The sequence below is a fragment of the Pongo abelii genome, chromosome 13 (assembly GCF_028885655.2).
Source record: "Pongo abelii isolate AG06213 chromosome 13, NHGRI_mPonAbe1-v2.0_pri, whole genome shotgun sequence".
Classification (NCBI taxonomy): Eukaryota; Metazoa; Chordata; class Mammalia; order Primates; family Hominidae; genus Pongo; species Pongo abelii.
This window is the reverse complement of record NC_071998.2, coordinates 83644744-83670079: the sequence shown is the minus strand read 5'-3', so window position 1 is coordinate 83670079 and position 25336 is coordinate 83644744. Positions and strand designations below refer to the sequence as shown.

The 25336-nt window shown below is 45.9% G+C and overlaps 2 protein-coding genes across 4 annotated transcripts in view; one reads left to right on the top strand and one right to left on the bottom strand.

The window, feature by feature from the left end:
- Positions 1-6220: 6220 nt before the first annotated feature.
- Positions 6221-14202, bottom strand: CDK20 (cyclin dependent kinase 20). 3 transcript variants are annotated; one of them, NM_001132856.1, is given in 8 exon segments: positions 6221-6993; positions 8569-8724; positions 9171-9294; positions 9943-10005; positions 10151-10272; positions 10522-10710; positions 13344-13457; positions 13794-14169. In NM_001132856.1, coding segments are annotated over 8 exon segments (1041 nt in total). In that variant the 5' UTR covers positions 13869-14169; the 3' UTR covers positions 6221-6795.
- Positions 14120-25336, top strand: part of LOC129047919 (double homeobox protein 4C-like) — a 57393-nt gene continuing 46176 nt past the window's right edge. Inside the window, exon 1 of the mRNA XM_054520195.2 lies at positions 14120-14424. The gene's annotated coding sequence lies outside the window, so the exon portion shown is untranslated. The remainder of the gene's footprint in view (positions 14425-25336) is intronic.

Genomic DNA, 25336 nt, shown 5'->3' with positions numbered 1-25336 from the left:
GTCCAGTTCTCATAGGGAATGCCAGAGTTTTGTTTTAGTAAACTTGGAATATGGTCAGGTTCTTACCAGGAATGCTAGAGTCCAGCTTTTAGCAACCTTGGGAGACATCACTTAAGGTGATAAACAGTTTCCTCTATTTATGGTTAAGAATTCAGCCTGATCAGCTAAGTTAGGAGAGGCTTCCCTTCTGCTATGTGACTTAGGTCAGCTTGTTAAGGGAGACAAGAAGGTAGGGTAGGGAATATGCCCGGACATGTGAGCCCCATGAGCCTCGGTCTACAAAGACCAAGTCTCTTTCCTATACTGTCTCATAATGATTATTTTCCCTACCTCTTTTTACCCTGAATATCTTGGCCTTATATTTTCCAGCTCTGATATTGCCAAAGTCCCAACCGAGTAGTTAGCTCATTAGCCATTAACCAGGAGTTTGTGAAGATATAAACCTTGGGAAAATGGCATATCTATTGCTAGGAGTAGTGCACATATGGAATGAGTGTCTGAATGGGGTTAAAGGCTGTAGCTCTCCTTGGTCTGAATTCCTTATGCCCTGTGCTCACTCATCAGTAATGAGAGGCCATTGGTTTTCTTGTTTTGAGATTGCTGACCATCCTCCCTCCAGTCCCCACTGAGCAAGAGGCAGAGGCATTTTCAGGGTTTTGGCAAGTTGACCTCAGTGGCAGGGTATGTGGCTATTTTCTCATGGAATGTTACACTCCAGTAGGACTAAATGTGAGTTGATTCTGTAAATACCATTTCCATTGTAGTAAGAAGGTTTCTGTTGCTGATCCAATTTTACAGTGAGCTTCTTCCATTACCCAGGGCATAATAGGAATCTTGGTTCATAGGGTAAATGGGCTCTGCCCTAGTAAGGGCTTCAATTTTGATAACTAAAAAGTAGAAAATTTGTGGGTGACTGGATACGAAGAAATACGGGAGAAAGGGATGCATTGGTGCCAGAATCCCAGTGTTGATTGAATCCCTTTATTGATGTGGGAGGTTGGAGAGCTAGGAGATTATCTTTTGCCAAATTGGGAATAGTTTACCTCTCTTGAGTTCTAGGTGTAGCCCAACACTTTAACAGGTCAGGAGGGGTCTTGCACCTTATGTGGGGCAACTGTCCATCCCCTCAGTGGGGTGCTTGCTCACAGCTGTGATGACCTGTGAAACAAAGCCTTGGTCAGGACCAGTGAGGAGGATGTCACTGATATGATGCCAAAGCTAAGTTTCTTGGGGGAAGTGTGGGGCAAGCATCGGGGTCCTCTTAGCAAAGTCCAGATGTAAGTAAAGGCCTTTCACCACAGTGCAGGCAGTCAGGTAAAGCTGTGCTGTTGACTCTCAAAGGTTAAATCAATTGTGATTGGCTGTCATGAAAAAAATTTAGTGAATAAAACCTGTTAGCCAAGTCTGTGCAGTAACTCTAAACCATTTGCCCATGTTGTTTTGAATGTCATCCATTAAGGTGACAATATCTGGTAGAGATGCTCTAATAAAGCGAACAGCATTGTTTAGCTTTGTATCGTCTATAATAAGTCCAGTCATCAGTAACAGCTTTAAGCACAGGCTTAAAGCAACTGAAAGGTGAGATGGTAGGAATCAGCACCCCTTCTTACTCAAGTCAGTCCCAACAGGTTGGCACCCTTCAGTGTCTTGTCTTAGCCAGCACAGTGGTGTATCTACCACCTCAACTGGATAGAGGAAGGCTGATCAATTCCCACAGGGAACCCACCCACCAACAGTGTAAAAGTCTTAGGCTTGTTGCTGCTGACTGAGGAGGTCCATTCAGTAATGGGAACAAGAGAGAAGTATTTCTTAGCAAAATGGAACTAACTTTATTTATTTATTTATTTATTTATTTAGAGGCGGAGTCTTGCTCTGTCGCCCAGGCTGGAATGCAGTGGCACAATCTCAGCTCACTGCAACCTCTGCCTCCCAAGGTTCAAGCAATTCTCCTGCCTCATCTGAGTAGCTGGGATTACAGGCACACACCACCACGCCTAGCTAATTTTTGTATTTTTAGTAGAGACAAGGTTTTGCCACATTGGCCAGGCTGGTCTCAAACTCCTGACCTCAGGTGATTCACCCACCTCGGCCTCCCAGTGTTGGGATTACAGGCGTGAGCCACCATGCCCGGCCCTAGAGGCTAACTTTAATAGTTAAGTGGCTTATTAATCTTCCTTCCAAGCCTGTCACCTCCTTGAAGAGTCCCTTTAAAGCATGAGTGCTTCCTGGGTTAGGGAGATTTGAGCATCCACATCCAACAGAGCCAGACTGTGGTGTTTATTTTTTGGAGCCCAAACCACAGGTAATGGAAAAGGGTGATTGTCTTTCAGGGGAACCTGATTCCACAATCACCAAATCCCTGTGTAGGGTGGGTACCTGCCACTGGTGGAAATCAGGGGTAGGCACAGAAGGCGGGGACGGCTTGAAGGAGATACCATAATCTGACCCTAGTAAGAACTGTAATTGCCCCATGGGTTTCCCAGAGATCATCCAATTTGGGACCCCCTTGTCCCTTAGGTTCTAGTATAACCTCTCTTGTTCATCTTGGCAGGAGCATGGTTGTAGGTGGTTTGTTTGGCTTGCAGAAGGGAGGCAGCCTCATGGTCGATGGCAATTTTGAAAAGTCAGGCCCAGATAGGGAAAGAGTAAGACCCTGAGATGTCGGATTAGGACATTTGAGTGGGCAATCAGAGAATTTTGACCTCCCCGCTTCAGATTTCCTGAGGCCTCCTGATGGTCTTACACGAAGTATACGGGAACCTTGGCTCTGTATGGCCCTAGGCCCTACTATAGCCTTTGCAAGGGGGAGGCGGGTCAGGCAGCATGGGCTGTGCCACACTCTTCTCCCACTTGTTCCAGGGTGTCTGATGCTTCTTGCAGACAACTCTGGGTGCCCCAAGAACAGGTAAGTCATAATGATAAACAATTTATCGTCTTTTAACCAATATGTGGGGGGTGGGGAGGGGTGGGCATGAGGCCAAGGGAGCATCCCTTGTCCCCGGGAGGGAAGCTTTGAATGGTGAACCCAGACTGGGGACTCCCTGGTCCCCACCTTGGAGCCTCCTTGCTTTGAGTAAGGCCACATTTCATGAGCTTTGGGGACCGTGGCCTGCCAAGGATGGCAGATAGAGGGACCCAGTCTCCTGGGCCCAGGCCTGCCCAGTTTCCTCCAGTCCTACCACCTGGAGCAGGAGGGCCCAGCACCACACTTGGCCTTAGGGCTCTTTCTCATGGGTGACCAGGTGACCACTCAGGTCCTGGAGCCTGGCCATCCCTGCCTCCTTGTATGAACGAGGGTGGTGGCCGGCCTGCCTACTCCTGCAGCCTCATCGCCAAGGTGACTGGTTGCTATTCAGGCCCCCTAAGGTCACTGACTTGGCCTTTTGGGGTTTGCACAGGTCCCAAGTAGCCATGCACTGCTCAGAGAGGGCTCGCCCTGCCTTGGACTGGATTCTAGTACTGGTCAGAGCCACAGGTGGCTCAGTCCCTTTGGTGATCACTTTGGCTGCTGGGGGCCCCAGGCTCGGGTTGAGGCCAGATCAGACCCCTCTGGATCTGGACCTTGTGCCGTGTTAGGGAGTTCTGTCCCACAGGAGTTCAGCATGAGGACACAAGTCATCCTGCTGGCTGGCCAGAGCTATGAGGATGCCACACACCCCCTCCCCTCCAGAGGCCTCCAAGTAGCCATCTTCCCAGTGGGCAGTGGTTTCAGCTGGCTGAGGGGCCATCCGGGGCTTCCAGGCAGCTTGCAGGGTAGGCTGCTGTCCTGGCTCCTTCCAGACCATGCAGGTCAGTGAAACTGACAGGGATAGGACACGGGCCACTGTGAAGGGGAGGTGTCTTGGGCTGTTCCTGTGGATCTTCAGAAAGCTAGGCAGGGGTTGATGATGGGCCCCAGTGGGGTTGCAGGGCCAGTCTGTCCATGGTCCGGGAGGTAGCCAGGGCAGATGCTGAAGGGATGGGGGCCCAGCATTCCTGCCCGAAGCAGTACTGTGGGAACCAGGGGCCCTGATGTCAGGGTCTACGGGGAGGTTTGGGACTGAATTCCATTGCAGTAACCACCAAACAACTGGTGGTCTGTCCTAGGCTGGGGACAGGCTGGCTGGACCCTGAGCTCCTGGGGCTCCCAGAGCAAGGCCTGTGGCCCCAGGCTCTTTGGAGACCCTCATGCCACTAGGTGCCGCAGCCTTGGGAAGAGCCTGGCCAGGCAAGGGTCAGGGAGGACCACTCTCCTGTTTTGTGGGGGCTACCCCTTATGGGGAGGCATGGTCTCACTCTCTGTCACCCAAGCTTAGTGCAGTGGTGTGATCACGGCTCACTGCTGCCTTACGCGATCCTCCTACCTCAGCCTCTCATGTAGCTGGCACTACAGGCGCATGCCACCACAGCTGGCTAATTTTTTTTGTAGAGATGGGGTCTTGCCATATTGCTGAGGCTGGTCTCAAACTCCTGGACTTAAGCAGTCCTCCTACCTCAGCCTCCCGAAGTGTTGAGATAACAGGCATGAGCCATCACACCCAGCTGATTTTTCTGTTATTTTTGAAAGATAACACAAGAATCATTATATAATTTTCATTTTTCTAATGTCCTTGTTGAATTTTAGTATCAAGACTACTGCTGGTGTCACAAAATAAGCTGAGTAAGCTTTCTCCTGTATTCTCTGGAATCGTGACACTTTCTATTTATTAAGTGATTGATTGGTAGAATTTAGTAGTGAAACTATCTGGGCCTGGAGATTACATAATGAAAATATTTTAATTTGAAGGTTCAATTCCTTTTTAACAGTTTTAAGACACTTCAGGGGTTTGTTTTTGATTATTGCAAGTCGAATTTTTCTATGGATTTGTCAATTTTACCAAAATTTCGCATGTATAAAGTTACTTCTAATATCCTTAGGCTTTTGAATCCTATTCATTTCTAATATTGATAATATTTGAAATTATATTAGGTACATACAAATTTGAAAAATTTTACCAATGAACTGAATATAATTAGAACTGAATGTGTTTACCACTAGTAATTTTTCCCTTGAAATTGTATCTTATATTAAATAACAGCTCTTTGCCTTAAAATCTATTTTCAGAGTCTCACTCTGTCACCAAGGCTGGAGTGCAGTGGCATGATCTTGGCTCACTGCAACCTCTGTCTCCCAGGTTTAAGCGATTCTCCTGCCTCAGTCTCCCAAGTAGCTGGAATTACAGGCATGCATCATCACACCCGGCTAATTTTGGTATTTTTAGTAGAGACAGGATTTCACCATGGTGGCCAGGGTGATTTCGAACTCCCAACCTCGGGTGATCTGCCCACTTTGGCCTCCCAAAGTGTTGGGATTACAGGCATGAGCCACTGCACCCGGCCTCTATTATTTGATTTCAAATAACTACACCAGATTTTTGGTTTGTGTATGCATGATAAATCATTTTTTATCCTTTTACTTGTAAATGTTATATACATTTTAGAGTTCTCTTTGAAGTTCTCTTAGAAGCTTACAGTCTGCAGAAGATGTGGCTGGAGAAATAAACATGAAACATCATGAAAACATCATGAAAACATCAGACTTTCCTGAAAGCCAAGAACGAGGGTTGAGTATGTTTTCTCTCTCCACTAAGTGCTTGAAGGCCAGCATCTGTAGCAGTGTTAGTCACCCTCAGTGCTCACAGAAGAGTTTATCCACATGAAGCATAAAATAAACATTTTAAAAATAAAGGATGCCTAGGGCTGGACATGGTGGCTCACGCCTACAATCCCAACACTTTGAGAGGCCCGGGCGGGCAGATCACGAGGTCAGGAGATCAAGACCATCCTGGCTAACACGGTGAAACCCTGTCTCTAGTAAAAATACAAAAATTAGCCAGGTGTGGTGGCACGCGCCTGTAGTCCCAGCTACTCGGGAAGCTGAGGCAGGAGAATCACTTGAACCCAGGAGGCGGAGGTTGCAGTGAGCCGAGATTGTGCCACTGCACTCCAGCCTGGGCAACACAGCAAGACTCCATCAAAAACTAATTAAAAATAAAAATAAAGGATGGCTAAGAATAAGTTTCTCTAGTCTGTTTTTATCCTTGAACCACAATCATACTCTTTATTATTCTATAAACTTTAAAATATTGGTATCTGATACTGTAAGTCCTTCCATCATTTCCTCTTCTGCATCTGGTTCCACTTCCTTCCATGTATCTTTTATAATCACCTTATCAAATTATAATAAGGAAAAAGCACTAGCTGGGATTATAGTGGGATTTATTAAATTTATAAATTAATTCCAGGAATGCTTGTTTCCTTATATACACAGCTGCTTCTGGCTCACGCTCATCCTGAGGGAGTAGATGTTGGTAAACCAGCCTCATGTGCAGAGGGTCTCCTGCTGGATCCCCAGCTGGAGCCATCCCTGGGCCTAGACTTCTGTCTCCCTCACTTCCAAATGAGCGCTCAGTGAAGTGAAGCACACAGGAGGCCCTCAGGGCAAAAGTGGCTATGCCTGGTGCTACCTTCCCCATGACCCCCAAAAACGAGAGCCATGAGACAATGCCACCTTAGCCATTTCCCTTGAGAGAAATGAAGGAGGAACAGACATAAGGCAGAGCCAATCTCCTCTGCTCAACTGGATGTTCTCATACTCTTGGCTGGGAACATGACCTCTGCCTCGAGACCAACCATTGCAAGGGCTAAGGGGCGGAGTGTGGTGTGGGCCCAGTGTGGCCATGGGGAGGCCTTGGAGGGTGAAGCCAGGCAGGCGGCAGAGGAACAGGTGGACTGAGTGGTCCTGAGGAGCAGGCAGACAGGACCAGGGCCAACTTCTCACCCCTCCAGGATGAAGGGCCGAATCAGCTCTGGGTTCAACAGCGACTCCTCAAGAGGCCGGTCCACATAGAAGTCATGGATGCGGGGGGGCCCTGGATGGGCCTTGGGGGCAGGTACCCCTAGACGCTGAGGAATCGGCAGCTCAGATGGATGGGCAGGCAGGGGAGCTGTGAAGAAGTACTGATGGAGGAGAGCCTGAGGGTGGCAAGTAAGGAACAGCAGAAGGAAACTAGTCACCTCCCTGTCCCCAGCCTCTAGCAGATGTTCCTTCATCTAAGCATTCAGCTGACTCAGTGTGTCTGGGTGTTTTCTGAGTGTCTACTATGTCTGAAGCACTATTCCAGAAGCTGGGGACATAGCCATTAATAAAACAAGACAAAAGCTCTGTTTTTCTGACATAGGTGGGGGTGGGGGGTAATAAACAAATGAAGTAAAATACACAGTATGTCAGAAAATGATTAGTGCAGTGGAAAAGAGAAAGCAAGACAGAGGAATAAGGAATCCTGGAGAGAGGTTGCAGATCTGAAGAGTCATGAGGGAAGGCCATCTGAGAGGTGACATTTAAGCCAAGACTTGAGACATAAGCAAGTCTCAAGTCTTGCTCCAGGCTCCAGGGCAGGGACAAAAGTGTACAGACCCCTAGGGCTGGAGAGGAGTGAGCACAGGGCACAACAGCAGGCAGCGTCATGAGGTGACGGCACCCAAGCATATGACATCTGTGGGTCACAAAAAAGACCCTGGCTTTTCCTCTGAGATGAAGCCACAGGAGGGCCCTGGCAGAGAAGGAATGTGTCCTGTTCTACTTGGATAAAGTTACTCTGTCTGCCAGGTGGAGAAGAGATTAAATGGGATGAGGGCAGACCCAGATTCTGGGAGGCAATCCAAAAGATAAGGGTCACACGGCTTGGGTACACTGTGGACACAGAGCCCACAGGAGCTGCTGACAGTGGAGACCGAGAGGGCGTATGTAAACACACGCTGCTGGTGCTGAGTGCAGGGAGGGGACAGGGACCCCTGAGAGAGACACCCTGACACCTATCAGCCCATGCTCCTGTGGTCCTCATCGTCCTCCCAGGCCTTCCAGCCATCACCAGCCTTCCTGGGTCCTCTCTTCTAGGCCTCTGCCCACCATTTCTCTCTTCAGCGAACACCTCCTCAAACATCTCATGCTTAAACCTGCCCTCCACCAGAAAGCTTTGCTTGACCCCAAAGTCGGCCTCGCCTCTCTCCTGGGGCTCCCACACCTGGAGAACATGACCTCTTGTGACCTTTTTGACCTGGAGCTACCTCCTCACCAGGAGTGCCCGTGGAGGCAGGTCTGATTGTTTACCATCTGTGTGGGGCCCAGGACAATCCCTGCATGTGCCAGATGTGTAGAAAATACTTGCTAATGGAATAAAGGAATGAGTCCCCAGTGACTCTCTTACTGTATCTGCCACAGGGCCAGGGGCAGCCCAGAAGCCTACACCCCCAGACATGCGCTCTCCTGAGAGTTGGGCATGCCCCTTGTATGGGCCACCCTCAGGGGAAGTCTGGGGATGTCCAGTGGGGTCTACTCATGAGAGGCACACCTGCTTCTCATGAGTGGACCCCTGTCCCCTGTCCCCTGGGTTCCAGATGTCTGGTGTTCCAGATGTCTGGTGCTGGTCCATGCCAATCACAGGTTCTGAGGGTCACTGATTTGATGGGGTCACATGGCTACCAAGTACAGAGTACCAGGGCAATGGGGAGGGGAGCTGAAGGAGCAGAGACTACGGCCTCTCCCCCTACCTTGGAAGCTGCGATGCGCTGGCGAGGAGGGTAGAGGAGGAATTGACCCAGCAGATCCAATGCCTGGGGAGAGGCGTCGGGCAGCACCTCCTCCAGGGGCACGGGCGCCTGCTCCTTAAAGGAGATCTTGTTGTAGTCCGGCAGCTCAGTGAGCTCCTGGGCCAGGGAGAAGGAACAGGGTACAATGAGAGTAGTCCCCGACCCTTGCCATGCTCTCTGCTGTCAGCTCTCAGCCCCTAACACACACTCACACGGGGGGTGCTCTCCCATCCATGTGTCTCCCTGACCCATCATTCATTCACTCACCCACCCCTGTATTCCTTCATCCATCCCCTTGCCCTCTCAGATGACGACTCTGTGCACAGCTTGCTGAGACAATGCACATGTGTGTACTGGGGTGAAAAGGGACAAAGGACAGGACCTACCCTAACCCAAATGACATCAGGAAGGAGGAACCCCTGAGTTGGGCCAGGACAGTGGTCCCTGTCCATCAAGGGGGGTTGGGGCCAGGAGAGACAAGGTTCAGGGGAGGGAGTGGTTACTTGCTGTTGGGAGTGGAGTAAACCTGCCCCACACCCACCTCACCAAGGGCCCCTACAAACCGGCCAGACTTGAGGGTTTGGGGTGCCCAAGATGCGAAGCACATAGCAAAGCTGTTCAATGTCGTTCTTGCCCGGGAAAAGGGGGGACCCATTCAACAGCTCCCCCATGATGCAGCCCACGGCCCTGTGGACACAGAGCCCCAAGCAGGTCAGAGATCTCCCACCATGGACCACAGAACCACCCACAGAGCAGCTCTAACACTGCATTCCAGGGCAAGGCCCCACAAGCCAGCCCTGGAGCCTCACGTCCAGAGGCCCAGTCCCTGAACCCTCAGAGCCCTCAACCCTAGAACCCAGAGCAAAGCCCCAGCTGTTCCAAGACTTCTCAGAGACTCCTGCTCCAGGATGCTTCTGGGGCAGACCTGCAAACCTGCCCCAAATCTCAGACCCATGGGCACTGCCAACTATCTTCTTGCTGCAAAACAAGCTCAGAGCTTTCATGTCCAAGGACACAGGCCTCTGACCAGCTCAGAGATGCCATATCCTGGGATCTAACTCCAGCACATACCAGCTCAGACCACCTCCCCACCTAGCCCAGAAAGCTTCCCACCTGGGACCACTGTTCTCATCCCACCTGGCCCCCACTCAGCTCAAAAACATCATAGTGAGGAACCCCAACCCCAAAGTGCTCAGAATACCCCAACCGGGGAAGACACCCTCAAGGAAGCCTAAACTCCCACCAGGGAAAAGACCACCAAACAGCTCAGAGACCTCAGAGCCTAGCAGAAATCCATGAGCCATGTTACCCTTTGACCACCCGCTGGGGTCTCACCACAGATCGACGCCCTGGTCATACTGGCGGGCACCATACAGGAGCTCGGGGGCTCGGTACCACCTGCGAGGAAGAGGGCTGGTAGGCACTGGGCTGAGAAAAGGATGCCTGGGGAGGTGACCCCAGCTCCACAAGCAATGTCTGGAGAAAAGGCCCAGAAGCATCTCTTCCCCATGGAGAGGACTGGAAGGGATCTGGCCCTCCCTACCTGGTGGCCACCTGGTGTGTGTAGAGGCGGCTGCCGTCTGGGGAAAACACTCGAGCCAGGCCAAAGTCCGCTATCTTGAGCTGGCCTGAGGCGCTGATGAGTAGGTTGGCAGGTTTCAGGTCCTGGAAGTACCAAAAGAAGTATCAGTCCCTCCAAATCCCCCATAAGACCTTGGGACAAGCGGGCTTGGCAGTCTAACCACCCAGGTCAGCCCCAGTCCCCACCTCCTCCAGGGCCATGCCTTGGCCACCTACCTGGAGGCCTTGACCAGCTCTGTCCCAACTTCTTATCACACGTTCTACAAGGGCTAGCCCCATCCTCAAGCCAAGTCAGCTCCCCAGACCCCATGCCTGGCCTATGCTGAGACTGACCCGATGTACAATGTTGTTGGCATGGCAGAAGGCGACGCCCTTGAGCAGCATCTGCAGGTAGCTCTTGACCTGTGCCTGGGCTAGTGGCCTCTGGGCATGGCGCACCACCTCGGCCAGATCCGACAGCATGAACTCAAAGGCCAGCACAAAGCCTGCACTATGTGGGAACACAGCCTTCAGTTGCACCACCTGTGGACAGCACATCCTGTTAGCCCCCAAACTCAAGTCACCAGACCCTCACTGTGACCCTGTGACCCCAGCCCATGCCCTGAAAAAGGACCCTGTATCCAAAAAGAAAGTAAGCAAAGAAGGTGACGTGGACCCGAGCTAAGAATCAGAGAGCTCCATGCTCATGTTTGCTCTGCTCTCCTGAGATAAGGTGTGCCCCCACTCTAATTCTCCATGAACACTAAAAGTAAAGGTCTAAAAAAGGTCATTTAGTGGCACCATCTGGTCCGCCCACCCAGCCCACCTGCCTGAAAATCATCTGGATGGTCACACATGAGATGGACACACAGGTCTCCTCCTGTTTCCTCTAGAGCCACCGAATCCCAGCACCAAGGAAAGGACACCAGGAATCCCACCTTTCCCAGTGCTGGGACAGCTACAGACACATCACAAACACCGAGGCCACTACTGTCGGAGAAGCCAGGCTACACAGAGCAGTGAGCTGAGAGACAGGACTCTTAATGAACTCACAGCACAGAGGACAAACAATTTAACAAATACATGAACAAATGGGATATATTCAAATTCTGTAAGTACAGGAACCAAAATACAAGGGGGCTGGGTGTGACATTTCATGCCCGTAATCCCAGTACTTTGAGAGGCCAAGGTGGGCGGATGGCTTGAACCCAGGTGTTTGAGACCAGCCTGGGCAACATGGTGAAACCTTGTCTCTACAAAAAATACAAAAAACTAGCCAGGCATGGTGGCACGTGCCTGTAGTCCTAGCTACTTGGGAAGCTGAGGTGGGAGGATCACCTGAGCCCAGGAGGTTGAGACTACAGGGAGACAAAATCGCACTTCTACACTCCAGCCTGGGTGACAGAGTGAGACCTTGTATCAAAAAAAAAAAAAAAAAAAAAAAAAAAAGAAAACAGAACTATAAGAGGATAGTGTGATTCTGTGAGTGGAGAAAAGGATACTTCTTTTTAGGTGGGGTGGGGCTAGATGACGACCCAGTTTGTGGGAATCTGGGATGAAGCTCTGAGCAGGAAGAAAAGCAAGTGCAAGGCCCTAATGCCAGCACAGAAGGATGCTAGAGGGATGTGAGCTCATGAGGTCGTTTAAGGGAAGGATGTGTCTGCCCTGTTCTGTGCTCCTGGACCCTAGATAGGTGCTGGTCACTGGAGAGACGCCTAAGAAGCTGTGTTGAATGAGAGAAAAGGGAGAGGCCAGCTGGAGGTGGGCACATGGTGATAGTGCTCTAAGTGTGAAGAGAAGCCACCAGGGCTCTTTATGCAGGGGAGCCAATGACTTAACTTACACTTTTGACAAAGCCCTCCGGACTGTGGCTACAGAGAGCAGTGGGGAGGCTGCTGCTGTCATTCTGATGAGTGGTGATGATGACTTGGGCAAGGAGCAAATCTAGAGTATGTTTTAAAGTTAGAACCTTCAGAATTGCTGACCAACTGGATGTAGGGACCATATCACCAGCTTCCTTATGGATCTCTCTCCACCTATCCCACACATGGCTGTCTGGAAGCCCTTTTATCTTCCTCAAAAAATCAAAATGGCCTGATTGCTGTTTTCAGATTTTTCAGGTGGCACACAACCATTTAACAGATCAAAACACATGCACACATTCAGGTAAGACATAAAATCCAAAAGAAAAAGAACAAAAGAAAAATCCTACGGTCAATCTTAGAGTGTACCCTACCAGACTTTACAACAGGTATGGCACACACAAATACACATTCACATATATAATATTTCCAAACAAAACCCAGATGACACCAAGTTTTATAACAAGCTTTTGTCATCCAATATATCATGCATATCTCCAGGGAACAGCAAAGGTAAGTCAGAGGATCACAGAGACCCAACCCTGTTACTCTCCAGGAAGTCAAATACATTCCTATTTCGACATGGATGAGAGAGAGCACCAAAAGAGTAATGACACTAGGGGTGAAAGATGCCCCTCTTCGTGTTCCAGCAGCCCCCCCCCGGTACCCTATCACGGCACGAACCACACTAGGTGGGCCCTGTTGCCTCTGTCTCTTGTTAGCACACTTAAGTCCTCAGGAGCTGGGCTGGAGCTGGTTCCTCTGTGTCACCAGTGCCCAACACAGGGTAGAGCCTACGGGCACTTGGGTCCCAAGCGAAGAATGTCTGGACTTTCAATCAAACCTGGGCCAAACCCTCTACTGACTAACGGAGGGCCCATGAGCTGGTGACATAACCTCCTCCTCTCACCTGAGAAACAGAGATCCTGAAACCTGCCTTGTACAGTAGTAAAGAGGTCTCAAAATGACAATGTTAACGCCTGCAGAACACATCGGGAGCTCAATAGGTGCTAGTTACATTATAAATCACTACATGTTTTGAGAAAAAAAGTCGGTGAATGAATGAATACATTAAGAAATAAGTAGGCAAATGAGAGTGAATGTGTGAGAAATGAAATAGGTAAATAAAGGTGAACAAGTGGACAAAAAAGGGCAAAAGGGGGTAAGGAGGCAGATGAATGAGCAGTGTGTGTGTGTGACAGGGGGAGGAAATCCCTGAAAGCTGGTGAAGGCGTAGCTGGGAAAATGAAGGCACAAGGAAGTGGGAACGAGAGACGGAGGGTGAGAATACGATGCCCCCCCTCCCCTACTCACATACTGATTGTCCTCCATCTCCTGCAGAGCCTTAATCTCCCGCAGGGCCTGGTTAGGGATGCCGTCCTCCAACCGCCTTAGGGCCACCTTCTTGAGGGCAACTATCTCGCCAGTCTGCAGGATAGAAGGCAGACACTGCCAGCCCACCCTCGGCTGGGAAAGAGAGATGAAGGTGGGTGCGGGGAGGGTTGTTGAGAGAGAGACCCGCGCCCCCGGCTCGGCCAGAGGCCCTCCCTCGGGGGTATAGGACTAGCCTGGGACCCAGCCGCTGGGGTAGGGGACCAAGCCAGCTGTGCAGAGGTAAGCGCAACGGCCCAAAGTAGGTTTAGATTATGAGTAGGTTTTAAAAACTGTACCGATGTAAAAAGGGAACCGAAAGAGTTTAGAGCGTTAGCCGGAGGGTGGCAGGGGCACACGCCCGCCAGGCTGCCGGCCGCGGTCCAGCCTCACCTCCACGTGCTTGGCCTTGAAGACGATGCCGTGGGCGCCCTCCCCGATGCGGCCCAGGATGCAGTACTGGTCCATCCCACTGCAGTCGTGGGCCTGTGCCCCTGGGCCCCTGTGCCCCTGAGCTTCCAAATCCCACTTCTCCTCCGCCCCACGCTGATCTGAGCTCGGACGCTGTTGCCTAGCAACAGCGCGGCAGCTGACCACCGGGGCGGGTCCTGTAGGCCACGTCACCAGGAGAACGGAAGCTGCGTGAAGTCAGAGGTGACAGCTCCGGGCTCCACTGCGCCTTTTCCTAGCCCTCCGTTGTCACGCAGCAGCAAGCTTAATCCCGCATAAAAAACGCATGCGCGGAGAGCGTGCCGGCAGCAGGGCCCACGGAGCAATGGCAGCAGGCACCTCCTATCTGCCCCTCCTCGGCGTCACGTGACTAGCTGCGCGGATGCACGCAGCCGGGAGGGGCGGGCTCCTTCCCCCGGCAGGCCGGAAGCCCCGCACCTGTGAGTAGAGGTTTCGGCTTCGACCACGCGCAGGTGCTGTTTTCTAGCTCTGAGAGCCAGACACTATGATGCAGACAGACAGGCCCCGGGGTGCGATGTGGAAAGAGGGTCTGTGGGTCCTCTTGTCTTAAAATGTAAGTTGGCTACGTGTACCCACAGGTTTTTAAAAGGGCATACTCTGAGGGCCGGGCACGGTGGCTCACGTCTGTAATCCCAGCACTTTGGGAGGCTGAGGCGGGCGGATCATCAGGTCAGGAGTTCGAGACCAGCCTGACCAACATGGTGAAACCCCATCTCTATTAAAAATACAAAAAAATTAGCCAGGCGTGGTGGCGTGCGCCTGTTATCCCAGCTACTCATTAGGCTGAGGCAGGAGAATCGCTTGAACCCGGGAGGCAGAGGTTACAGTGAGCCGAGATTGCGCCACCGTACCCCAGCCTGGGCGACAGAGCGAGACTCTGTCTCAAAAAATAAAAATAAAAGGGCATATTCTGACCCAGACAGGACAGAGTAGGCCTTAAACTTCTGAAAGGATGCTCAGCTTCACATACAATAAACAAATGCAAACTAAAGTTACAGTTTTTCACATATTGGATGGCTAAAGATCTCAGGTCTAATAGTTCACTGACCAAGCTACGGGAAAGCAAGCACTTTAATACATTGCTGGTGGCAGTATAATTTGACGATGTTGATCAAATCACAAATGCATAGACCCTCAGACTCAGCAAAGCCACTTCTAGTAATTTCCCCAATAGACACCTTTTACACATGTGAAATGACATGTACAAAGTTATTCCATTGCAACGTTGTTTCAACGGCAAACTATTGGAAACAACACAGATGTCCATCATAGTGGTGCATCTTTCAAATGAAATATTATGTGTCTTTTTATGTACAGCAATGGAAAGATTTCTAAAATAGGTTGTTAAATGAAAAAGGCAAGATGCAGGACAGAATGTATAGAGTACCACTGGCTGTGTAAACAAAAGGAGAAAAGAATATAAATAATGCTTGTACATCCATTACAAGATATCTGGAAAGATACACAAGATTTCCTGAATGTGGTTACCTGGTGGAAGAGGGACTGGAAGGACAGGGGACAGGATAGGAGGCAGACTTTTCACTGGGTCTCTTTACATTATTTGAGTTTTGAATATAATTTATTAATTTTCCAAAAAAGCAAATATTTTCTAGCTTAGAAATTTCACTTCTGGGTTAATAATTGCAGAAGAATGACTTGATGTCCATACAAAGTATTCCTCCTGTTTGATGATAGCAAAGATCTGAAAACAACCCAAATACCTGGATGGAAAAATGGCTAAGTTAAGTTAAGGGAGTGCCATAGAATGGAATAGTTTTTAGCATTAAAACTGGCGAAGATAGGCTGGGCATGGTGGCTCAGGCCTGTAATTCCAGCACTTTGGGAGGCCGAGTCCTACGGATCACTTGAGATCAGGAATTCGAGACCAGCGTGGCCAACATGGCGAAACTCCCTGTCTCTACTAAAAATACAAAAATTAGCCAGGCATGGTGGCGCTCGGCCTGTAGTCCCAGCTACTCGGGAGGCCGAGGCGGGAGAATCGCTTGAATCGAGGAGGCGGAGGTTGCAGTGAGCCGAGATTGTGCCAAGGCACTCCACCCTGGGTGACAGAGCAAGACTTGGTCTCAAAAAAAAGTGGTGAGGATAGATACAGTAGGGAAAGAATGGTCTTCACAAATAGTGCTGGGTCATTTGAGAAGTCATAAGGGGAAAATAATGTGTATTGACCCCAGTCTCACACCATTCACAAAATTGATTCCAGATGGACTGCAATCTAAATATAAAAGGTAAATAATGAAGCTTTTAGAAGAAAATTATATCTTAATGGCTTTGGATTAATTCAAGATCTTTAGATTACAGAATACACTAAAAGAAAAACAAAAATGAGAAATTGGCCTCCATCAGTACTAAGAATATCTGTTCATCAAAAGATACCATTAGAGACCAGGCACAGTGGCTCACATCTGTAATCCCAATGCTTTAGGAGGCCAGCGCGGGAGAATCATTTGAGGTCAGGAGTTCGTGACCAGCCCGGCCAACATGGTGAAACCTTGTCTCTGCTAAAAATACAAAAATTAGCCAGACATAGTGGCATGCACCTGTCATCCCCGCTACTCGGGAAGCTGAGGCAGGAGAGTTGTTTGAATCCAGGAGGTGGAGGTTGCAGTGAACCAAGATCACGCCATTGCACTCAAGCCTGGGTGACAGAGTGAGACTCCATCTCAAATTAAAAAAAAAAAAAAAGATACCATTAGAGAGTGAACAAGAAAGCCACAGAAAGGCAAAAGAGAACTGTAGTACATATATCTGACAAAGGACTCACATCTAGAATTTATAGAGAACTTTTATTATAACACTGAAGAAGAAGCAATCTTACAAAAAAAAAAAAAAATAGAAAAACCTAGAATAGACACTTCGCAAAAGGTGATTCCTGAACAGCCAATAAACTTTTGCAATATGTGTGTTTAACTTCCCTGACTAGAAGGGAATTTCGTATTAAACCACAACAGAGTGTTATTGTAACCACTAGAATAGTTCAAATGAAAAAGATAGATAATACCAAATGCTAGCAAAGATAGATAATACCAAATGCTAGCAAAGCAACTTGAACTCTCATACACTGCTGCTAAGAGTGCAAGTTCATACAACCCCTTGGAAAAACTGGCACTTTTTTCCACAGGCACGTACCACCACGCCCGTAGAGGCAGGGTCTCTCTATGTTGTCCAGGCTGATCCTGGGCTTGAGGGATCCTTCCACCTTGGCCTCCCAAAGTACTGGACTTAATAGGCCTGAGCCACCACACACGGCTCCACTTTGTCAAGTTTTACTGGCTAGTTTGAGGTTCAAGAAAAGTTTCAAAGCAAATGCCTTTTTATTGGACTGGTGACTTTTTTCTTTTTTTTTTTTTTTTTTTTTTTGCCAAATCAATAGCTGCATAATGACTTTTACATGACTAAATTTTACTTATCTTCCCACACATAAGACTGTCATACAATTATCAAATGCTTTATGAAGCACCATTTTGTGCATAACATCACAGCACAAAGACTAGTATGATTATGGTAATGGGAGTTATTTCACTATTCTCTTCAAGAAATGGTAAAAGGAGATGATAATCTCAATTGATGCAGAAAAAGTATTTGACAAAATTCAACACTCTTTAATGAAGAAAGCACTCAACAAACTATAAATACAAGAAAACCACCTCAACATAATACAGGCCATGCAGGAAAAGCCCACAGTTAACATTACATTCAATGGTGAAAGATTGAAAGCTTTCCCTCTAAGATCAAGAATAAGTCAAGGATCCTCACTTTTGCCGCTTTTATTTTATATAATACTGGAAGTCCTAGCCAAAGCAATTAGAAAAATAAATACATAAATACATAAATAGGCCGGGCGCAGTGGCTCATGCGTGTAATCTCAGCCCTTTGGGAGGCTGAGGCAGGTGGATTACCTGAGGTCAGGAGTTCAAGACCAGCCTGGCCAACATGGTGAAACCCCGTTTCTACTGAAAATACAAAAATTAGCCGGGCATGGTGGCACGCACCTGTAGTCCCAGCTACTTGGGAGGCTGAGGCAAGAGAATCGCTTGAACCCGGGAGGTGGAGGTTGCAGTGAGCCGAGATCGCACCATTGCACTCCAGCCTGGGTGACAGAGTGAGACTCCATCTAATAAATAAATAAATGAATGTAGGTAAATAAATAAATAGCATTCAAATTGGAAAGAAAAAACTATCTCTGTCTAGAGACAATATGATAATATATGTAGAAAATCCTAAAGATGCCACAAAAAAACTGTTAAAACTAATAAACAAGATAAACAGAGTAGCAAGATTCAAAATCAATATGCAAAAATCAATAGTTTCTATATACTAACAATGAGTACTCTGAAACAGAAATTAAGAAAATAGTTCCATTTACAATAATATCAAAAAGAATAAAATACTTAGGAGTAAATAAGGAAGCAAAAGACTCATAGGTTGAAAACTAAAAAATGTTGCTGAAAGAAAGACACAAATAAATAGACATCTTGTGTTCATGGACTGAAGGACTTAATATTTTGAATATGTCAGTACTACTGAAAACAATTTAAAGGTTTAATGGAATCTCCGTGGGATTTCTTTTTTGCAGAATTAGAAAAAAAAAAATTATTCAGAAACCAATGTGGATTCTCAAGAGGCCCTAAATAGCCAAAACCAATCTTAAAAAAGGAGAAGGTCTTACTCGTCCAGATTTTAAAGCTTACTACAAGCTATGGTAATCAAAAAAGTGTGGTACTGACATAAAGGCAGACAGCCCAATGGAATAGAATGGAGAGCCTAGAAATAAATCTTCACATACCTGATAAAATGATTTTCAATAAAAGTGTGAAGACCATTCAATGGGGAAAGGACAGTCTCTTTAACTAATGGTAGTAAGAAAGCTGGAGCTCTACATGCAAGAAAATGAAAAAATTGACCCCTTATATCATATGGAAAAACTAACTCAAAATGAATTAAAGACCCAAATTTACACCAGGTGCACTGGCTTACACCTGTAATCTCAGCACTTTGGGAGGCTGAGGCAGGATCACTTGAGGCCAAGGCCCGCGGATCACTTGAGGTCAGGAGTTCAAGACCAGCCTGGCTAACATGGTGAAACCCTGTCTCTACTGAAAATACAAAAAAATGAGCTGGGCATTGGGGCACATGCCTGTAATCCCAGCTACTCAGGAGGCTGAGGCAGGAGAATCACTTGAAACCAGGAGGTGGAGGTTGCAGTGAGCTGAGGTCACGCCACTGATCCAGCCTGGGCAACAGAGGGAGGCTGTGTTTCAAAAAAAAGGAAAACCTAAATGAAAGAGCTAAAACTATAAAACTCTTAGAGGAGAACATAAGGACATAAGGGAAAAGCTTCATAATATTGGGTTTGACAGTGACTTCTTTTTTTTTTTTTTAGACACAGTCTCACTCTGTTGCCAGGCTGGAGTACAATGGCATGAGCTCGGCTCAGTGCAACCTCTGCCTCCCAGATTCAAGCAATTCTCCTGTGTAAGCCTCCCAAGTACCTGGGACTACAGGCGCATGCCACCAGCCCAGCTAATTTTTGTATTTTTAGTAGAGACAGGGTTTCACCATGTTGGCCAGGATGGTCTCGATCTCTTGACCTCATGATCTGCCCACCTCAGCCTCCCAAAGTGCTGGGATTACAGGCGTGAGCCACCGTGCCTGGCCCGACAGTGACTTCTTGATGTAACACTAAAAACATAGGCAACAAATGTAATAATAGCCAGAGTAATTAGGCAAGAGAAAGAAAGAAAGGGTATCAAAATTGGAAAGCAGAAAGTCAAATTGTCCCTATTTGCAGATGGCATGATCTTATATATGGAAAAACCTAAAAGTTCTACCAAAAAACTCTTAGAACTGATAAATTTAGTTAAGTTTTAGGATACAAAATCAACATATAAGTATCAGTAGTGTTCCTATATTTGAACAATAAACTAGCTGAAAAAGAAAGGCAATCACATTTACAATAGCTACAAAAAATAAAAAATAATAAAATACTTAGGTATAAATCCAACCAGGGAGGTGAAAGACCTCCACAAGGAAACTAAAAAACAGTGATAAAAGAAATGGAAGAGTATACAAACAAATGGAAAGACATCCCATGCTCATGGAGTATAAGAATTAATATTGTTAAAATGACCATACTATGCCGGGCATGGTGGTTCACACCTGTAATCCCAGCACTTTGGGAGGCAGAAGCAGGTGGATCATCTGAGGTCAGGAGTTAGAGACCAACCTGGCCAACATGCGAAACCCTGTCTCTACTAAAAGTACAGAAAATAGCCGGGCGCGATGGCAGGCACCTCTAATCCCAGGTACTCGGGAGGCTGAGGCAGGAGAATCGCTTGAACCCAGGAGGCAGAGGTTGCAGTGAGCTGAGATTGTGCCATTACACTCCAGCCTGGGTGACAGAGTGAGACTCCGTCTCAAAAAAAAAAAAAAAAAAAAATGACCATACTACCCAAAGCAATCTACAGATTCAATGCACTCCCTAACAAAATGCCAATGACATTCTTCACAGAAATAGAAAAAAAGATTTAAAAACAATGTGGAGATGCAAAAGATTCTGAATAGCTAAAGCAATCCTATGCAAAAAGAACAAAACTGAGGGCATCACACTACCTGACTTCAAAATCTACTACAAAGTTGTAGTAACACAATCTGCATAGTACTGACCTTAAAACAGACATGTGGGCCAATGGAACAGAATAGAGAACCCAGAAATTAATCCACATATATATAGCAAACTGATTGTTGACAAAGGCACCAAGAACACTTACTGAGGAAAAGACAATGTCTTCAACAAATATTGCTGGGAAAATTGGATATCCATATGCAGAAAAATGAAACTAGACCTCCACCTCTCACTTTATACAAAAATCAACCCAAAATGGATCAAAGACCTAAAAGTAACACAAAAAAACTATAAAACTACTAGTAGAAAACATAGGGGAAGTGCTTCAGGATATTGGTCTGGGAAAAGACTTTATGAGTAAGACCTCAAAAACACGGCCACAGAGGCAAAAATAAACACATGGGATTATATCAAACTAAAAGGCTTATGCACAGCAAAAGAAATAACACAGTGAACAGACAACCTGCAGAATCTGAGAAAATATCTGCAAGCCATTCATCCAACAGGGGATTAATATCCAGAATACACAAGGAACTCAAACATCTCAACAGTCAAAACAAAACAAAAACGACAATTCAGTTTAAGAATGGGCAAATGATCTAGATAAGACATTTCTCAAAAGACGACATACAAATGGCCAAGAAACATATGAAAAAATACTCAATGACGCTAATTGTCAGAGAAATGCAAATCAAAACTACAATGAGGTATAATCTCATCCCAGTTAGGATGGCTAAAATAACAAATCCTGGCAAGGATGCAGAGAAAAGAAAACTCTAATATGCTATTGATGAAAATGTAAATTAGTACAGCCACTGTGGAAAACAGTATGGACATTCATCACAAAACTACAACTAGAACTACCATAAGATCCAGTGCTGTCACTACTGGATATGTATCCAAAGGAAAGGAAATCAGTATGTTGAGGAGACATCTTCATCCCCATGTTTATTGCAGCACAGCACTATTCATAACAGCCAAGATATGGAATCAACCTAGGTGTCCAACAATAAATGAATGAATTTTTTAGTGTAGTATATATATATATATATAATGGAATATTATTCAGCCTCAGAGAGAATGAAATCCTGTCATTCACTGCAACATAGATGGAACTGGAGGATAGTATGTTAAGTGAAATAAACCAGGAACAGAAAGTGAAACATCACATATTCTTACATGTGGAAGCCAAGAAAAGTTAATCTCAGAGAAGTAAAAAGTAGAACAGAACATACTTGTAGTGGAGAAGGGGGTGTACATAGTGAGAGATTTGTCAAAGGATACAAAATTACAACTAGTTAGATAAAAGGAATAAGTTCTAGTGTTCTGTAGCACTGTGGGATGACTATATATTAGTTAACAATAATATATAGTTTCAAATAGGTAGAAGGAGGATATTGAATGTTTCCAACACAAATAAATGATAAATATTTGAGATAATGGACATGGTAATTACCCTGATCTGATCTTTATACATTATGTATTGGACACTGTACGTGTCAAAACATCATTATGTACCCCATACATATATACAATTACTATATGTCAATCAAAATTTTAAAAAAATAATAGACACATTTGATTTTATCAAAATTAAAAACTTATGTGCATCAAAGGACACAATAGAATAAAAAAGCAGTCTACGGAAAGGGAGACTCATGAAGCTGAGTGAACACCAAACAGAATGAATCTAAAGAAAACATGACCCAACCATAAACCATCTACAATGAACTCATTCCAAATATAACAATATAAATAGTTTGAAAACAAGTAGTGACAAAAACTAAGAAATTGTAAAAAGAAGTGATGGGGGTATGTTATAGAGACACAGGAGTCAGCTGAAAGAATTCCCAATGGCCAAAGCTAGAACAATTTGACCAAGAAAATAAAAAATATAATAGTACATTATTAACCGAAGTATAAAATAAATATACATAAGGAAAGCCTAGGAAAAATTCTTCTAGATATTGGTCTAGGCAAAGAATTCATGGCTAAGACTTCAAAAGCAAATACAGCAATAACAAAAATAGACAAATGAGACTTAATTAAACTAAAAGGTTTCTGCACAGCAGAAAAATAACACAGTAAATAACAACCTGCAGAATAGGAGAAAATATTTTGCAAACTATGCATCTGAGGGACTAATATCCAGAATATGCAAAGAACTCAAACATCTTAACAACAACAACAAAAACCAAATAACCCCACTAAAAGCAGTCAAAGAACATGAACAGACATTTGACAAACGAAGACATGCAAATGGCCAACAAGCATATGAAAATATTCTCAACATCACTACTCATCAGGGAAATGCAAATTAAAATGAGATATCAGTTTACACCAGTCAGAATGCCTATTAATAAAAAGTCAAAGGCCAGGCACAGTGGTTCACGCCTGTAATCCCAGCACTTTGGGAGGCCGAGGCGGGTGGATCACCTCAGGTTGGGAGTTTGAGACCAGCCTGACCAACATGGAGAAACCCTGTCTCTACTAAAAAATACAAAATTAGCCAGGCATGGTGGCACATGCCTGTAATCCCACCTACTAGGGAGGCTGAGGCAGGAGAATCGCTTGAACCTCGGAGGCGGAGGTTTCAGTGAGTCGAGATCGTGCCATTACACTCCAGCCTAAGCAATAAGAGCGAAACTCTGTCTCAAAATAAATTGTAAAAAAAAAAAAAAAAAAGAAAAAAGAAAAAAAATAGATGTTGGCGAGGATACAGAAAAAAGGGAATGCTTATATACTGTTGGTGGGAATGTAAATTAGTACAACCTCTATGGAAAACAGTATGGAGATTTATCAAAGAATTAAAAATAGAACTACCATTCAATCCAGTAATCCCATTACTGGGTATCTACCCAAAGGAAAAGAAATCATTATATCAAAAACGTACCTGCATTTGTATGTATGTAGTAGCACTATTTCCAGTAGAAAAGATATGGAATCAACCTAAGTCAACCTAGGTGTCCATCAAAGGATGATTGAATAAAGAAAATGTTTTATACACACACACACATACATATGTGTATGTGTATATACAGGAATACTACTCAGCCATATGTTGGGGACCAGCCCCAACACCACCCGTAGGGTACCCGAAGTCCGGTGGTGACAAAGGAATGAGAAGAGACAGGTTAAGAGTTCATAAAGGTGGGAGCCAGGGGGCCAGAGCAAATCAGAGGCTGCGAAGGTGCCAAGCTCTGGTCTCCACACTATTTATTGAGTACAGTCACTTAGATCTAAGAAGCAGATGTTCAGGGGTGAAACGGTGAAAGGGGGGGGGGCAGTGTGACATACACCTAATCTATAGCAATGGCGGTTTAGGTAAATTTTCTTTGTGCTGAAGCAGCATAAACTTAACTACTGATTTATTCTTTAACTTATTGGAGAGCAGCTATTGGAAGTGGGCCTAACTAGGAGCCAGCATATCTGACCACATTCCAATGCTTCAAAGGAGTGTCTTTCTCCTTGAGCACAGTGTTTATAGATAAGAGAGCAGGTCATGCTCTGGTCATGGGAACGTTATGGCAATTAGAAGACTTTCCTCCTCAGAGGCCTCTTGTGGCTTTCCACAACTTATTGTCCCATATTTTTATGGCCAGTTTATGCAGGCACCCCACAAGCCCTTTTCCCAACAGCCATAAAAAAAGAATAAAATCATGTCATTTGCAGCAACATGGAACTGGATATCATTATATATATATATATATATATATATGTATATATATGTGTATATATGTATATGTATATATATGTATATACATATATATATATATTTTTTTTTTTGAGATGGAGTTTTGCTCTGTCACGCAGGCTGGAGTGCAGTGACAGCATCTTGGCTCACTGCAACCTCCGCCTCCCAAGTTCAAGCAGTTCTCCTGCCTCAGCCTCCTGAGTAGCTGGGATTACAGGCACACACCACCGTGGCCAGCTAATTTTTGTACTTTTTTAGTAGAGTTGGGGATTCACCATGTTGGCCAGGCTGGTCTCAAACTCCTGACCTCAGGTGATCTGCCCACTTTGGCCTCCCAGAGTGCTGGGATTACAGGCATGAGCCACTGTGCCTGGCTTTCTTTTCCCATTTTCCTTTTTTTTTTTTCTAAGAAAGGATCTCCTCTGTTACCCAGGCTAGAGTGCAGTGGTATAATCATAGCTCACTGCAGCCTCCACTTCCCAGGCTCAAGCAACCATCCCATGTCAGCCTCCGAGTAGCTGGGGCTACAGACACATACCACTACACCCAGCTACTTTTGCTCTTGTCACCTGGGATTACAGGGTGAGCTGGGATTACAGGCATGAGCCACCACACCCGGCTTACTATCTTAAGTAAAATAACTCAAAAGCAGAAAGTCAAATGTGGCATATTCACACTTATAAGTAAGAGCTAAATAATGTATACGCATGGACATAGAGTGTAGAATAATAGACAGTGGAGACTTGACAGGGTGGAAGGGAGGTGAGAGATGAGACATGACTTAATGAGTATGTATACTATTCTGGTGATGGTTACACTAAAAGTCCAGACTTCACCACTACACAATACATTCATGTGACAAAACTGCACTTGTACCCCCTAAATTTATACAACAAGAAAGAAGAAACAAGAAAGGAAAAGAGAAAAAAAGAAGTAATAAAAAAGCATAGGCAATGAAAACACTAATCAAAAGAATGCTAGAGTGGTTACATTATTAGAAAATAAAGTGGACTTCAGAGCAAAGAGAATTACCAGAATCAAAGAAGAACGTTATCATGATAAAAGGATCAATTCACTAAGAAGATACAATAAAAAATGTGGATGCACTAAACAAAAGAAATGACAGAA